This window comes from Myxocyprinus asiaticus, chromosome 11 (genome assembly GCF_019703515.2).
Source record: "Myxocyprinus asiaticus isolate MX2 ecotype Aquarium Trade chromosome 11, UBuf_Myxa_2, whole genome shotgun sequence".
NCBI classification, from domain to species: domain Eukaryota; kingdom Metazoa; phylum Chordata; class Actinopteri; order Cypriniformes; family Catostomidae; genus Myxocyprinus; species Myxocyprinus asiaticus.
Genome location: NC_059354.1, coordinates 26,242,388 through 26,258,764, shown reverse-complemented (window position 1 = coordinate 26,258,764; position 16,377 = coordinate 26,242,388). Strand labels below are relative to the sequence as shown.

The window sequence follows — 16,377 nt, the reverse complement described above, 5'->3', positions numbered from 1 at the left end:
TTTTATATATTATAATTAATATATGTATATATACAGTGCATCCGGAAAGCATTCACAGCGCTTCACTTTTTCCACATTTTATGTTACAGCCTTATTCCAAAATGGATTAATTATTTTCTTCAAAATTCTACAAGCAATACCCCATAATGACAACGTGAAAGAAGTTTGTTTGAAATCTTTGCAAATGTATAAAAATAATAATAATAAAAAAATAAAAATAAAAAATTACATGTACATAAGTATTCACAGCCTTTGCTCAATACTTTGTTGAAGCACCTTTGGCACCAATTACAGCCTCAAGTCTTTTTGAGTATGATGCTACAAGCTTGGCACACCTATTTTTGGGCAGTTTCTCCCATTCTTCTTTGCAGGACCTCTCAAGCTCCATCAGGTTGGATGGGGAGCGTCGTTGCACAGCCATTTTCAGATCTCTCCAGAGATGTTCAATCGGGTTCAAGTCTGGGCTCTGGCTGGGCCACTCAAGGACATTTACAGAGTTGTCCCGTAGCCACTCCTTTCTTATCTTGGCTGTGTGCTTAGGGTCGTTGTCCTGTTGGAAGATGAACCTTCGCCCCAGTCTGAGGTCCAGAGCACTCTGGAGCAGGTTTTCATCAAGGATGTCTCTGTACATTGCTGCATTCATCTTTCCCTCGATCCTGACTAGTCTCCCAGTTCCTGCCGCTGAAAAACATCCCCACAGCATGATGCTGCCACCACCATGCTTCACTGTAGGGATGGTACTGGCCAGGTGATGAGCGGTGCCTAGTTTCCTCAAGACATGACGCTTGCCATTCAGGCCAAAGAGTTCAATCTTTGTTTCTCATGGTCTGAGAGTCCATCAGGTGCCTTTTGGCAAACTCCAGGCGGGCTGTCATGTGCCTTTTACTGAGGAGTGGCTTCCGTCTGGCCACTCTACCATACAGGCCTGATTGGTGGAGTGCTGCAGAGATGGTTGTTCTTCTGGAAGGTTCTCCTCTCTCCACAGAGAAACGCTGGAGCTCTGTCAGGGTGACCATCGGGTTCTTGGTCACCACCCTGACTAAGGCCCTTCTCCCCCGATCGCTCAGTTTGGCCGGGTGGCCAGCTCTAGGAAGAGTCCTGGTGGTTCCAAACTTCTTCCATTTACGGATGATGGAGGCCACTGTGCTCATTGGGACCTTCAATGCTGCAGAAATTTTTCTGTACCCTTCCCCAGATCTGTGCCTCGATACAATCCTGTCTCGGAGGTCTACAGACAATTCCTTGGACTTCATGGCTTGGTTTGTGCTCTGACATGCACTGTTACCTGTGGGACCTTATATAGACAGGTGTGTGCCTTTCCAAATCATGTCCAATCAACTGAATTTACCACAGGTGGACTCCAATCAAGTTGTAGAAACATCTCAAGGATGATCAGTGGAAACAGGATGCACCTGAGCTCAATTTTGAGTGTCATGGCAAAGGCTGTGAATACTTAAGTACATATGATTTTTTTCGTTTTTTATTTTTAATAAATTTGCAAAGATTTCAAACAAACTTCTTTCACATTGTCATTATGGGGTACTGTTTGTAGAATTTTGAGGAAAATAATGAATTTAATCCATTTTGGAATAAGGCTGTAACATAACAAAATGTGGAAAAAGTGAAGCGCTATGAATACTTTCCGGATGCACTGTACACTGGCGGCCAAAAGTTTGGAATAATGTACAGATTTTGCTCTTATGGAAAGAAATTGGTACTTTTATTCACCAAAGTGGCATTCAACTGATCACAATGTATAGTCAGGATATTAATAACGTGAAAAATAACTATTACAATTTGATTTTTTTTCTTAAACTACTTCAAAGGGTTCTCATCAAAAAATGCAGCAATGACAGCTTTGCAGATCCTTAGCATTCTAACTGTCCAGATACTCAGGTGACATTTCACCCTACGCTTCCTGTAGCACTTTCTTTCTTTTTGTGGCTGTCTTGTCGGGCACTTCTCATGCACCTTACAGTCTAGCTGAACCCATAAAAGCTCAATGGGGTTAAGATCCATAACACTCTTTTCCAATTATCTGTTGTCCAATGTCTGTGTTTCTTTCCCCACTCTAACCTTTTCTTTTTGTTTTTCTGTTTCAAAAGTGTTTTTTTTTATTTTCTTATTTTTTTTTTTTTTTTATGCGGCAGACGGACCCAGCTCATGCCTGGGCCATTCCACGGACACTACCCTGCCATTCACGGAGCCCCATCTCACTGCGAGTATGCCAGATTCCCCCTTTGTTATGAACACTATTCCCCCGGACACTTTATTATCCCCCTTTATGGACATTTTACTTTCATTATTATTTCCAATAAATGCCTCTCCGAGGCTTGACGCCACACCCACTGTGTCTGTCACTTGCTCACCCCGCCACTATATATATATATATATATATATATATATATATATATATATATATATATATATATATATATATATATATATATATATATATATATAAAAGCTAATTATAATTAATATAGACTAACCCTAACAGAAAACTTTTAGCATCTTTATAATTTTTTAAACTATAGCTGCTTGTTCACCATTGGGCCGAACCTGAGCACAGTACGGAACGTTTCCGGTAGCATTTCCACTTGAGCACGGTTCGGCACGGCACGATTATAAACCCTTCTATGCCCAGAATTCTCGGCACAGTTAGCTAATCATACTGACCTGTTCCCAATCGTTCTGGTGTAATGGCTTTAGTACGTGCCAACTCACGATTGTCAATTTGCCAATGCCAACATATAGTGAACTGATTCTTGAGATAAGGGACAAAACATGTTTCAAATGTTTTTATTTTTAATACTAAATTTATTTGAAATGGATATATTTGTAGACAAAGCAAACAAACCATGTAAGGGAACAGGTTTTTATAAAAACACTTTTGTTTCATAACTTTATCTTACTGTCATTTGTGTCAACTCCATCAGACACACTAAAAAGCATGTTATTTTAATTTGATGCATCCAACAGGAGTGTTAAGTCTTTAATTATCCAATAATAGTGTTCAGTAAAGGAGTTAAGTGATAAAATACATTCTATAAATTTTTTTTTCTTCCATAAGCATGATTATGATATTAATTGAGAGCAGGTCAGAGCCATTAACAGGATGGAATGGAGCCCTGGAAATGAATGAAGCCTGAAGCCATGGTGACATAATACAAAGCATGATGCAGCTTTAGTAGGGGACTATAAGGTTGCGAGAAAGTGCCTGTAAATGCTGATCTAGGATCATTTTTCCCAAACAACTATTGACCATAACAAGAGAAGGTCATTTAGGTTCCTGAAACTGCTAAACAAAAGGCAGAAATGATTCTAAAGAAGTTATAAAGAGCTATAAAGGTCTGTCCTTTCAAGCACATGACTGATCATAGACCAGTATCAGGCAATCTCAGTTGCTTCAACCATTCAGATTAGAAGTGGAAGGGGCTGTGTAGGCCAGTTTTACACTGAGATTGAACAGAGAGACTGAAATAAGATTTAATTTGAAAATCTCAAAACATGCACGAATTTGAATGACAACATATTTGTTCAAGAAAAAAATTCTTGGCTAACAAAGGTTTTGAATGTAATGGCAGCACAGGCCTCCAGACCCCTCCATCTATGTGTCTATGCATGTCAACATGTGTGAATGTTTTATTCTGTAATTCTCTTAAGTGCAAGTGTGTTTTTATGTCAGACTTCTAAAACTCATAAAACTCATAAGAAATTGTGATAATTCACACATCTGACTTAAAATCAGCTATGTTATTGATAGTAACTATGACCTGTTTTCATGGAGTCCTGTGCATACAGGTTTTAGTCCGAGTCATTGCCAAAAAAACAAAACAAAAAAAACAACACATTTTGACTAACCGTTTCCCAGACATAGATTAAGATCGGTCCTGAATTCGACAGGAAATTCTATGGGACATCACCATTAACAGCTGATTGTTGGTGAAATGTGCAAAATCACTAAATAAGAGGCTTCTATAGCCAACATTAAAACTTGTACAAACAGTGGCCATTGAAAAACAGGTCTGATTCATATGGCATTCACCACAAATTCTAATATTCACCTCAGGGACTCCCATTTTCCTGCAGGCGTCCAAAAAGTGTTCGACGTTTCTGCGACATTTAGCCATGCTAAGCTTGGGCTGGAAATTTAACAACACCATACACATGTCAAAAAAAGAGAAACACCACTGGTTAGAAACTTCAGTCTAAGTCACATATAAGGCTCTATTTTCGTGAGTGCGCAAAGCACAGCACTACACGCAATGACTGTGCACTAGGTCTTATACAATTTTTGCGAGAGCGCTAATTCGAAGTGTAATTTTCGTGCCAGCGCAAAGTGCAAGTGGGCGTGGGTGAGAGTGTTTGCCCAATCTGTGGGTGTATGTGCACAAACAGTGGGTTTATTGTATGTAAATGAAGTGGCGCAAAGCACAGTTTGTTATTTTCCTGAGTAATAGGTCATTGCAATAAGACGCAAAATTCAAAATCAGGTCTGGTATATGATTTTTTGACCATTTTGTTATTTTGATTATATTTCAATTTCATTTGAAGTGTAATTTGAATTTAGTTCAAATTAAAAAAAATTGTTTCAATAAATGAATTTAATTGTTCAAAATCAAAATCGACCGCTAGAAGTGATGTGCGTCCCGATACAATCACTATTAATACTAGCCATGATTTGTGTGTCAGTAGATGAAAGTTATTAATAATACTTACATTCCCCATAATTTAACTGAGCGTACATCTAAATCCTGATCAGAAAAATATTATATATATATATATATATATATATATATATATATATATATATATATATATATATATATATATATAGTTTATAGTTTATAAAAGGAGCGTGTCCATATCTCTATTATTCTAATTCATTGCATACAGTCGAATTACACTACCAACTTCTTATGAATGTACTGTCTTTGTTTAGATCAATTGTGCTTGAGGGAATGGACTATATAATTGTATGCAAACGGTGCAATAACCAGAGAAGAACCTCAGAATTCAATTGCACTTGACCTAGCCCATTAGCACATTGTGCGCGCAATTTCACCAAACCCACTTGTGCCTAGACCAAAACCATGCCCACTGACTTTGCGCTTTTGACTTATAGCATAGTGCTGCACTTAGTGCTAGCACTCTTAAAATAGGGCCCCTATTCTGTTTGTGTGAATGTGTGGGTAGATAGCTGAGAGACGCACCACTGCAGGGGACGGTACATGAATACTGGCCACTGAACGCGGCCGGATGTGATTCAGTAGGTGACAGAGCACAACCCCATCCATAAGAGAGGAGCCAAGATCTTCAGGAAGAACTACTTTCAATCTGCTTTCAATACTCTGCCAAATGATCAGAATGGGGTGATAAATGCAACACAAATACAAATCTGTTTTTTACATACAGAAACATTTGAGATATTCTGTGAGAACACCATTTCTAAGAACACCCTCAGTAGTATTGCAAAATCTGATGAAACTACCTTTCGCGATGCAAAGATAATCGCTTCAAAGTTATTGTTATATTTCATATCTGTAAATGTTGATTTTAAGGGATAAGATAAGGGTTCATCTCAGAACTACTGTAACTCAGAACCCTTTTGCAATAACTTTTAACCGAGGTGCTTTTTAGTAGATGAATAAAGTCTGTTCTTAAGTTCACACAAGTGTTCTAGCAGAGTAATCACAGGTGCATTTTGCATTTCCTAGATAAACATTATACATTTAATTGTGTATAATTAACTAATATTAAGAATAAGATACTGTGTGTGCAGGGGAACTGACCACCAAGGATCGGCAAGTATTTGTGTGTGTGTGTTTTTACCTCTCGTAATTGCTCTGCAAGCTCCAGCTCCTCCCTCAGCTGCTCCACCTTTCTCCTTATGGTGAACTGAGGATCCACTGATTCCAGAGTCTTGTGTGTCCTGAAAAACACTGTCACACAACTGAACTGTCATCAGCCTGCACAATGCACATTATACAGTATTAAATGTCTTAGTGTCACAGATGCATAGACACACTCTTCCCTTCACATTAACTTTCATTAAAAATCCACAAGTAGACAACTAAAAAAGGCCTATAACTCTAAACTTTAGATTTTGACATGAATAAACTCAAACAGTAATTAATTTCATTATTCTTAGGAATACTGTTGCTTTGAACATGAACATCTTGACATTCGAAATGAGAAACTGTTCATATCTGCTTCCTTACTGCCTTTATAATACAATATTTTTCCACAAGAGGGAGCACTAGACATGATAAAAAGGGAGGTTGAGAAAGAAAACAGTATATTGATTCACTCCACATATTTGTTGCATAACTACTCATTCTGTATGCAATAGGGAACACTAAAATTATCTTATTGTATTCTAGAGCATTTCTCCTTTTTTTGACGTATCTCAGTTTTAAGCCCTGGAGCCATTTTTACTGTGCTGGGACAGTGACGTACTGGAACAAGCACATGCTAGACTTTTGTGGGCAGCATTTAAAAAAAAAAAAAAAAAAAAGTGTGTGTTTTGCATAATGTCTGTGAGGCAGAGGAGGATTAGGAGAAAGAGAATGATGAATATTTATCACATCAGAGCAAATTCAGATAAAGGGAACTGGGACATAAACAGAGCAACATTCCTCTCTTATGGTTTATGTCTGGATTTTAAGGCCCATTTGCTTACACCATCAAAAATACCATCAAATGTATGCTTTTATAGTATGTTTTTCGAAAACATTCAAACTTGTACAAACAGTTGCCCTTGAAAAACACTCTAAAATGTACAGTATATTTTCTTGTTATCTGAAACCCTTTTGCTCTTAAGGCTAATGCTTAAACACTTGAAATGAGTTTTGTCAAAAAAAAAAAAAAAAAAAAAAAAAAAATTATCTACATGTATGAATTTCTTTACAAATGCTTTAAATGCTTCTAGAAAAATCAAATGCACAGTATACATGGGAATATATATATATATATATATATATATATATATATATATATATATATATATATATATATATATATATATATGGCCCAATTAATTGTGCAGCCAATTAGGGCTGCATAATTAATTGAAAAAATAACCGAGATTACAATTACAGCCGTTGCAATTATATAATGGTGAAAAGTGTCAATTACTACATAACATTTAGGTGTACTATCATTGCGCCAAACATATTTTTTGGGCCATTGTGTGCATTAATGCAAAGGCAAATCAGAGGCATTTAAATGAGTCTAAAGACATATCAGTAATGCTCACTATCTAAATTATACTCTGTACAGTTTATTCAAAATGTGGATAACACTTTGTTTCTCATGCAATTAAAATAATAATGCAATTCAGGAACACAGTTCTCAGCCTGTTTTTATGCATAGCCCACAAAATGAATATGGCATGTTATAATTTTGCGGCATTTATGATTTTTGTCATAATCGTGCAACCCTACTGTATCTATCTATCTATAGAACATAGACTAAACGTTACTTTGATAGTATATTAGCTTAAGATAGTTTTGATTAGTTAAACATTTTGGTCACTATAACATTTCCATACTTCTGTTTGTGTTATTTAATAATGTTGATGACAGTGTGGAAAATAGTAATAATAAAGAATGAACAGACAAACTTTTGACAGGTAGTGTACTTAAAGCAATGCAAGTTTTCTCTTACTCGATTTGAGAGAGAGAGAGAGAAAGAAAAAAACAGGGCACCTAAAGGGGCCACAAATGAAAAAAAAAAAAAACACACACACACACACACACACACACACACCTCTTTCACATAGGAGACACTCCAAAGTTTAACAGGAAGTTAAAAATTCTCCATTTTCCCATAAGCCTCGAGTGTGAAAGAATGGTGATCGTGGAGACAGAAGCTTTTAAAGGAGCAGGGGCACTCACAAATAGCATTTTTTATGAAATTACATTTCATCTTAACTGACAAACTGCTGTACTGTTCTGCTCTAGTAGCCTTTTACTCTTCACGATAAAAATAATCCACAAATGTCTCCTCTTTAGCCTTAATAGGTAAAAGCTCATAAAGTTCAATACTACTAATTAATATTGAGCTTTTACTCCCCCCCCTCAAAAGACAATGAGTAAGTACACATGTCTACTGGCAGATTATCGTCCTCTAAAAGCATTTCCACTTAAATGGAGGTCTGATTTCCCCTCTGGGGCCATTATCTAATGCTTCAAAATAGCAGCTCTCTAAATACACACAGCTCCATTTAAAGCCACTCTGCCACCCCAAATTTCAACTTTACCACAATCCTTCTCTCACTTGCATGTTTAAAAAGACCTTATAATATATACTGGTGCCAGATTCCTCTGCAAAAACATGATGATGGCTGATTTATGTCAAGTTTTATTGGCATTTGGTGCTATAGGGAATCTTTTCATTCCCTTCATCTTAACTTTCTGAAAGACATGAAAGTTTGTCACTCAATCAGACAGCGGTGGAAAGCACAATTAAAAAGTTTATGAGATGGTCAGTGTGGTGACCATTCAGCCTTTACAAAAATAATAATAATAATAATAATAATTATATATATATATATATATATATATATATATATATATATATATATTTCTAAAATGTAATTTTCTAGTATTCAAGGAGACAAAAAGTGGATACAGAGAACGTAATAGACAGGAAACATGAGGGAATTAGAAAATATTTTTTGGTGCTTGCCTGAACAAAACATGCCACCACAATGCAAGGGATAATTTGGTTGGTTGCCAGGGTGTTGCTACATGGTTGATAAGGTTTTCAGAGTAGTTTTTAGTGAGTTGCTATGCGGTTGCTAGGGTGTTCTGGGTGATTGCTTACAAGTGAAAGTCTGAAGAGCCCACCCTCAGGTCTCTATGATATTGTATATGGTTTGGGTCCATCTTTTAATATAATATGGGATTTTTTTGCCTCATAAATCATAAATAAGATCACTTAAAAAATAATAAAATGCCTCTCCTTATCAAGCCTTGTCATTTGGCCAAGGTTGTGGGTTTGATTCCCAGGAAGCACACATGTGCATAAAAACGTACAGTATACCTTGAATTCACTGAGTCTCTTTGGATAAAAGCGTCCACCAAATGCATAAATGTACATCTATATCTGTAGCACAAACTTGCAAGACACTGCGAAGTTTAAAACTCAAGAGAAATAGTGCATTAGCAAGCACCACTAAAAAAGAATACATAAAAAAAAACCCTAGAAACAAACATGGTGATAAGGAAAGAAACAGGACGATGTATTGAGCAGACCTACCACTGCTTGACATGTCTCCTTCAGCTGGGCTAGGGGGCGTGTCTCTATCAGTGGGCAGGGCGTGTGTAAGGGGGAGGGGACAGGGCAGAATCTAGCAGGGCACAGAGGGTGAAACTAGATGCAGGCATCAATATAAATGGTAGTACCAGAACTAGGAGGAGGAGGAGCCATCGAGCAATTTCCGTGAAAGAAAAAACATAGAAATCAACCAAAAGAAACAGGGAGTTTCAGACACCAGTCGGAAAAGGGGATGGAGACAAGCAACATTAGTTTGTATAATAAATGTGACAATTTAGTTGATCAGGCAAGTAGCAAGAAATAAAAGGGAATACCAAAGGCATATAAAAAGAGAATGAAAGGAAAGGTAAGCAAAGCAAAATACAGCAAAACACAAAAGAGAAAGGATTAAAAAAACAAAAGAATTCAATGTTAGCTGCATTTCACAGTACCAGTTTCTTAGCATGCTGTTACTGCTCCTGGTATAAATGGCATGGCTATCGTTTATCTTAACTGTCAGGCTCAGGGTTTGATAATGCTGTGAATGTTAGACAAAAACCACAGAATATGATAGCTTAGTTATTAGTGGAAGAAGCAGCAACAAGCCTCTAGGCAGCTAAACAAAAAACTACACCAATGAAGTGAAGGCTGTTTTGCGTGTTTAACCATATGCAGAAAAATATTGGAATTAGTCAAAAAGTTGTATTTAAGTGCCAAAAAAAAAAAAAAAAGGAATTGACAAATAACCACCAATTTCAGGTGTCCATCAATTTAGGGTTAAAATGTACATGTAAATATATGTAAATGGGAAAGTGACTATTTTAGGTGCTGTCTCTGGTAACCATTTCTTGAAGGTTTTTAACATTTGTTATCACCTTTTTTTTTTTTTGCAGTTCACTTAAGTAGTCCTGTTGTGTGACAAATAAAAGTAAAGATTTTCCATGTATTCACTCAATTAATATGAGGTACTTTAAAACAACCGTACTTGTACTTATTGTACTAATTAATAATATTAGAAATTATATATATAAAAAAGTTTTTATAAATAGTTTTAGATAAAGTTTAACATGTGTCACTTCAGGACAATGCCGTCACTACTTGACGTCATGTCAGCTACATAAATACTGGAGGTTTTGTTTCTAAACTTTTCCAGATGCAGTTTAGACCTCAAAGCTCAGAGTAATATTAAACAGCACTATGAACTTATGCGGCTATTGTGTGGTTGCAGTGAGTTTGATAAGAGGTGTTTTGCCACAGACAAAAAGACCTTTGTCCCACATTGTTCATGCTCGCACACAAATATACCAACAAACACTTCTGCCCTCTTTAGTATTTCTGCTTCTATTGAAATGTGCTGATAAATATGAGACAACCCAAAATGTATACCATCCTCTGAGATGCAATGCCACCCATGCCAGCCCCCTGGCAAAATGCCAACCAGCACATTGACACCATGAGTGTGATTAAAAACACTGTTCTCACCTGATCTGGGCTTCAGACCAAAGGGAGGTGAGCTCAACGTGGGACTGGAAACTGGAGTTTTGTCTTCATTCTGGTACACACACACACACACAGACACAAACACATCTCAGAACAAGTACATTGAACAATTTTTCAGTATTCATAAGTCAAGAACCTGTCAAGCGTAAAATGTTACTGATTCTTGAGACATGGGATAAAACCTTTTAAGCACCAAGGAATTCTTTTGGATGAATCTGTTTAACCTGATCATAGGTGTTCATTTATGTTTTGGTGTAACCTCTTGTTTCTATCACTTTCTCACAAAATGCTTGTCCTTACTTATTCAATATGGTTCAACACCGTCAGATACATAACAATGTGTATAGTCATATCAAGTATTTATTAAAAATATTGACAAATCTAGCATTTGCATGAATGAATGAAAGAAAAAATGAACGGTGACTACAAGATGGCTTCAAACATATTTTCAGCTCCATCTATTGAATTGTCATCACTACCAGACAAAAAATGTGACAGGATTAACAGCTTATGGTGCACTTTTTCATATCACACCTGCATAACATGCAGTAGCCTACAGTAATAATGGGACGCACTTAAAATGAGGGAAATCTAAAAATCCCGGTTGACATACAATAGTTGTGACACAGAAAATATGCATAAGCACTATTACCTAAAAAACAAAAAAACAAAAAACAAATCTTATGGCGTTAACCAAAAAGTAGAGAAACAGCTGTGAAACCTTATTAAAGAGGTAACTATTTTTTACTATAGAACAGTATTTTTTTAAGATAAGTTTTAAGTTTAAAGGGATAGTTCACCCAAAATGAAAACTCTCCAATCATTTACTTACCCTCATGCCATCCCAGATGTGTATGATTTTCTTTCTTCAGCAGAACACAAATGAAGATTTTTAGAAAAAGATCTCAGCTCTGTTAGTCCATACAATGCAAGTGAATGGTGTGCAGAACTCTGCAGGTCCAAAAAGCATGCAAAGGCAGCAAAAAAGTAATCCATATGATACCAGTGGTTAAATCAGTGTCTTCAGAAGCAATTTGATAGGTGAGGGTAAGAAACAGATCAATATTTAAGTCCCTTTTTACTAAAAATCTCCAAATGTGACGATCCTGTAGGTGGCAATATGCAAGAAGAATGCAAATAGCCAAAAAATAAAAGAAGAATGTGGAAGAGAAAGTGAAAATGGAGATTTATACTACAAACATGACATAAATAATGATCTGTTTCTCACTCTCACCTATAATATCGCTTCTAAAGCTATATATTAATCTACTACATTTGTATGGATTACTTTTATGCTGCCTTTATAAGCTTTTTGGACTTTCAGAGATCTGCCCACCATTCACTTGCATTGTATGGACCTACAGAGCTGAGATATTCTTCTAAAATCTTCATTTGTCTTTTGCAGAAGACAGAAATTCATATACATCTGAGATGGCATGACAGTGAGTAAATGATGAGAGAATTTTCATATTTGGGTGAACTATCCCTTAAATACAGTGGGGGAAATAAGTATTGAACACGTCAACATTTTTTTCAGTAAATATATTTTTAATGAGGCTATTCACATGAAATTTTCACCAGACATCAGTATTAACTCAAGAAATCTGCAAATGTAAAGAATTCACAACATTAAAGTCCATAAATAAAGTTATATGTAATAAAGTGGAATGACACAGGAAAAAAGTATTGAACACGCTAACTGAAATGTATTTAATACTTAGTGGAGAAGCCCTTGTTTGTAATGACAGCTTCAAGATGCTTCCTATATGAAGAAATTAATCGGCCGCAGTATTCAGGTGTGATTTTGGCCCATTCTTCTAAACATATTGTCTTTAAATCTTGAAGATTCCGGGGGGCCCTCTTGTGAACCATGATTTTTAGCTCTTTCCACAAATGTTCAATTGGATTCAAATCAGGTGATTGACTGGGCCATTCTAACACCTTGATTTTTTTTCTCTGAAACCAGTTGAGAGTTTCCTTTGCTGTATGCTTTGGATCGTTGTCCTGCTGGAAGGTCCACCCACATCTCATCTTCATCATCCTGGTGGATGGCAGCAGATTCTTCTCAAGAATCTCCCAGTAAAGAGCTCCATTCATCGTTCCTTCAATTATATGCAGCCCCACACCATGATGCTTCCACCTCTAAACTTCACTGTTGGTATAGTGTTTTTAGGGTGATGTGCAGTGCCATTTCTTCTCCAAACATGGTGTGTAGTATGACAGCCAAAAAGTTCAATTTTGCTCTCGTTTGACCAGACTACACAGACTATACGAGCTTCGACATGCCTTTTCTTTAGTAATGGAGTCTTGCGGGGTGAGCGTGCATAGAGGCCATGGCGATGGAGTGCATTGCCTATTGTTTTCTCTGTGACGATGGTACCTGCTGCCTCCAAGTGTTTCTGGAGCTCTTTCCAAGTGGTCCTTGGCTCTTGGGCTACTCTTCTGACTATTCTTCTGACTCCCTGGTCAGAAATCTTGCGAGGAGCTCCTGTATGTGGCTGGTTGATGACGGAGTGACGTTGCTTCCACTTGCGGATAATGGCCCAAATGGTGCTTACTGGAAGATTCAGAAGTTTTGAAATACATCTGTATCCGATTCCATCAATATGTTTCACAACAATAAAGTTGTGAAGGTCTTGGGAGAGCTCTTTGCTTTTACCCATCATGAGATGTTTCTTGTGTGACACCTTGGTAACAAAAAGCCTTTTTATAGACCATGAATTTACTAACCCAGCTGATATTAATTTGCACAGATAGGAGGTATAATTACTTTATAACTACTTACGGATTTCAGCTGGTTCCTTGCCTTACCTTGCCTTGGAGAACTGCTTTTTCTTAGCGTGTTCAATACTTTTTTCCTGTGTCATTCCACTTTATTACACATAACTTTATTTATGGACTTTAATGTTGTCAATTCTTTACATTTGCAGATTTCTTGAGTTAATACTGATGACTGGTGAAACTTTCATGTGAATAGCCTCATTAAAAATATATTTACTGAAAAAAATGTTGACGCGTTCAATACTTATTTCCCCCACTGTATATATAGTAATCTGTTAATTAATAATGAGTGTTCTGTGGACAGCTTGTTTTATGGGCAGTAATAAATGAAAGTCAAGAAAATAAAATTAAAATGGTAGATATGTGTTAAGAACATTCTAGTAGATTATAGTTTCAAAGTGGAAATCTTGCTATTTCTAAAACTAGTAGCAGGTATAATTGTCACATTTTTTTATCCCATGTCTCAAGAATCAGTGGTGTACTTTACAAACTAATGCACATTGTCAGAGCTGAGTTATAACTAACATTACACTTTGAGTCATCAAAAGGATTTACCTTGGTAACTTGGTTCTCAGAACTATCACCTGATCTTTCCTGGCCAATCACCTCCCCCTAAGAGTGATAAAAACAGGCTGTGGGATTCTTGAGATGATGTAAGATATGGAACACAGCAGCTCTTTACACATAGTGAAACAATGCATCAGTGTTCTCTGCCTCCACGTCACTAACTCTAGATCATCAAGAAAGACAAATGAATGATTCTCAATCCCTTATGAGTTGAAACTTGTTTTAAATATAATTTCTACTCAAACTAAAATGGGAATTCATGAGATCATGCAGTTTACAGTACATCATGAATAGACATTTGCCAATATTCAATAATAAGGTATACCGTGATAATTAACATGAACAATATTGTTATTGTGAGCACTTCAAAATACTGTGAACATTTCTAGATAAACCTTTAAACCAAATTATTTAATGTTTTTCTGAATGCATTGTAGCATTTCCATCAATAAATAAACATCCCCAACACTCTTACTTTTACAGTAATAGGAAGACACACCAATTTACTAGGAAACTCTAAAATTCATGTTTCTTTTTCAATTAAACTTTTCCCTCAAAATGTTACCATTGCTGCTACTTGTTCATTTACAATGAAAATAAATCATAATACATCAAATGAATGATAAATAAAAGCATTGGACCCAGACTTTTGAAAGCCACCATGTCTCTTTGAATCTTAAATGGCTTGATCTTTGCTAAGTTACTTTCTTTGTGATTGTTTAATTTAAAAAGCACAAAACAAGTAACTAAATCTTGTAATTGAGAACAACAAAGTTTATTTACCTTTCGACCCATTTTATAATTCAATACATTACCGTAATAAATGCTTCAGCAATTATCGCGATATGAAAATGTGATCCCTTCACATCACTAATCATGAACTAAAGGTACTGTACATTCTATATGGAATAATATACCAGGATTAATAAATACACCATAAACAAAACAGATATGCATCCAGCACCACAAATACTGTATTACTAATACATAGAGTGAAAATGAAACTGCAATAGCACAACAAGAAAGCAATCACCACTGCATAAACAAATTACAATAATGGGACAGATACATTGGAACCACTTGTTTTGGGGTTTCGGTACAAAAACAAATGACAAACATGTTGGCACCTAATGATGATTCATTTGTGAGATTAAAGTTAGAATTGTTGCAAAAATGTTGCAAAAATGTCCCCACTTGACCTGTACGAGGGCTCCCAGGTCAAATAGGGTGTATCTACAGGCTGGATGCTGGATTACCTGTTGTGCCAGGTGCAGGGCATACTGTTGGCATGCGAGCTGGGCCTCAAGTCTGGCACGTTCTAGAATGTATTGTCTCTTCCTCTGGAACTCCCAGCATTCTCCAGGAGTTGCCTTCAATGACAATTACTACCCTTAACACCATCACAATACAGCTTACTGACCAAAGTACACATAACACCAGTGATAACACAGCCCTGGGAATATGCTGCAGTTTGGGTTTAATTGCCTGTAACCATTACAAACAAGTTCCCAGGCTAAATGCGAAAAATTACAACCACCAAAACAAACCCAGACTATTTCATATCGACACATTAACTTAATTACAGTTTCAATACCCTTTAATAATGGTCAGCCTTTAAATGTTAAGTGCCACATCTTATCTATCAAAATAATCAGACCATAACACAAAACATCTACAAACACAAACTGATGCACAAAACTACCACAACAGACCACTGCACAACAAAACTACTTCAAACCACATGGCACAATAGTGCTTGACTAGAATCAGAGAGGCTACTGTGATCGGAGAATTGCACCATTTACTTTTATTACTTTTCAAAGGTTTCTTGAATTTGGTACAGTTTGTAATATTAAAAACAGTAACTTCTGTTCATTATGATATCATATATCATAATTAAAGGCACAATATGACACACGTATTTTAATTACTATGTCAAAAACTGTCTAAAACGTAGGTGAAAGTGAATCCTCATGGGGCCCTCATTAAGAAACTGGGCGACCCTTCAAACAGTAGCTCACTGATGTCAGAGGAACTCTGGATAAACACTGCAGTCAACAGCACCAATGCAAAGAGGAAATGAAAAGGATGCTCAGCGGAACCAGTGTGACTCACTGGTCTGCCTAAGGGCCTAAACATACTTCACACAATGCATGGCCAATGCGTGGTCCTGCTGTACATACATTACATGGGGTCTTGCGTTGCTCTGGCGATTACAAACCTTGGACCACAAGGGGGCGAATGAGTTTTTTAGGAGCCACGAAA

General features: G+C 36.6%; 1 protein-coding gene across 4 annotated transcripts in view; it reads right to left on the bottom strand.

Moving 5' to 3' along the window:
- Nucleotides 1-16,377, bottom strand: part of LOC127448382 (leucine-rich repeat and calponin homology domain-containing protein 1-like) — a 115,599-nt gene that overhangs the window by 11,893 nt on the left and 87,329 nt on the right. For 3 of the 4 annotated variants that reach the window (XM_051710860.1, XM_051710859.1, XM_051710861.1), the window contains 6 exons: nt 15,369-15,482; nt 14,101-14,157; nt 10,747-10,816; nt 5,836-5,945; nt 5,217-5,354; nt 4,068-4,145 (listed from right to left, as the gene is read on the bottom strand). In XM_051710860.1, the coding sequence (XP_051566820.1) occupies nt 4,068-4,145; nt 5,217-5,354; nt 5,836-5,945; nt 10,747-10,816; nt 14,101-14,157; nt 15,369-15,482 (567 nt within the window). Of the gene's footprint in view, nt 1-4,067; nt 4,146-5,216; nt 5,355-5,835; nt 5,957-10,746; nt 10,817-14,100; nt 14,158-15,368; nt 15,483-16,377 lie in introns of those variants that run through there. The other variant, XM_051710863.1, reaches the window with a different exon arrangement.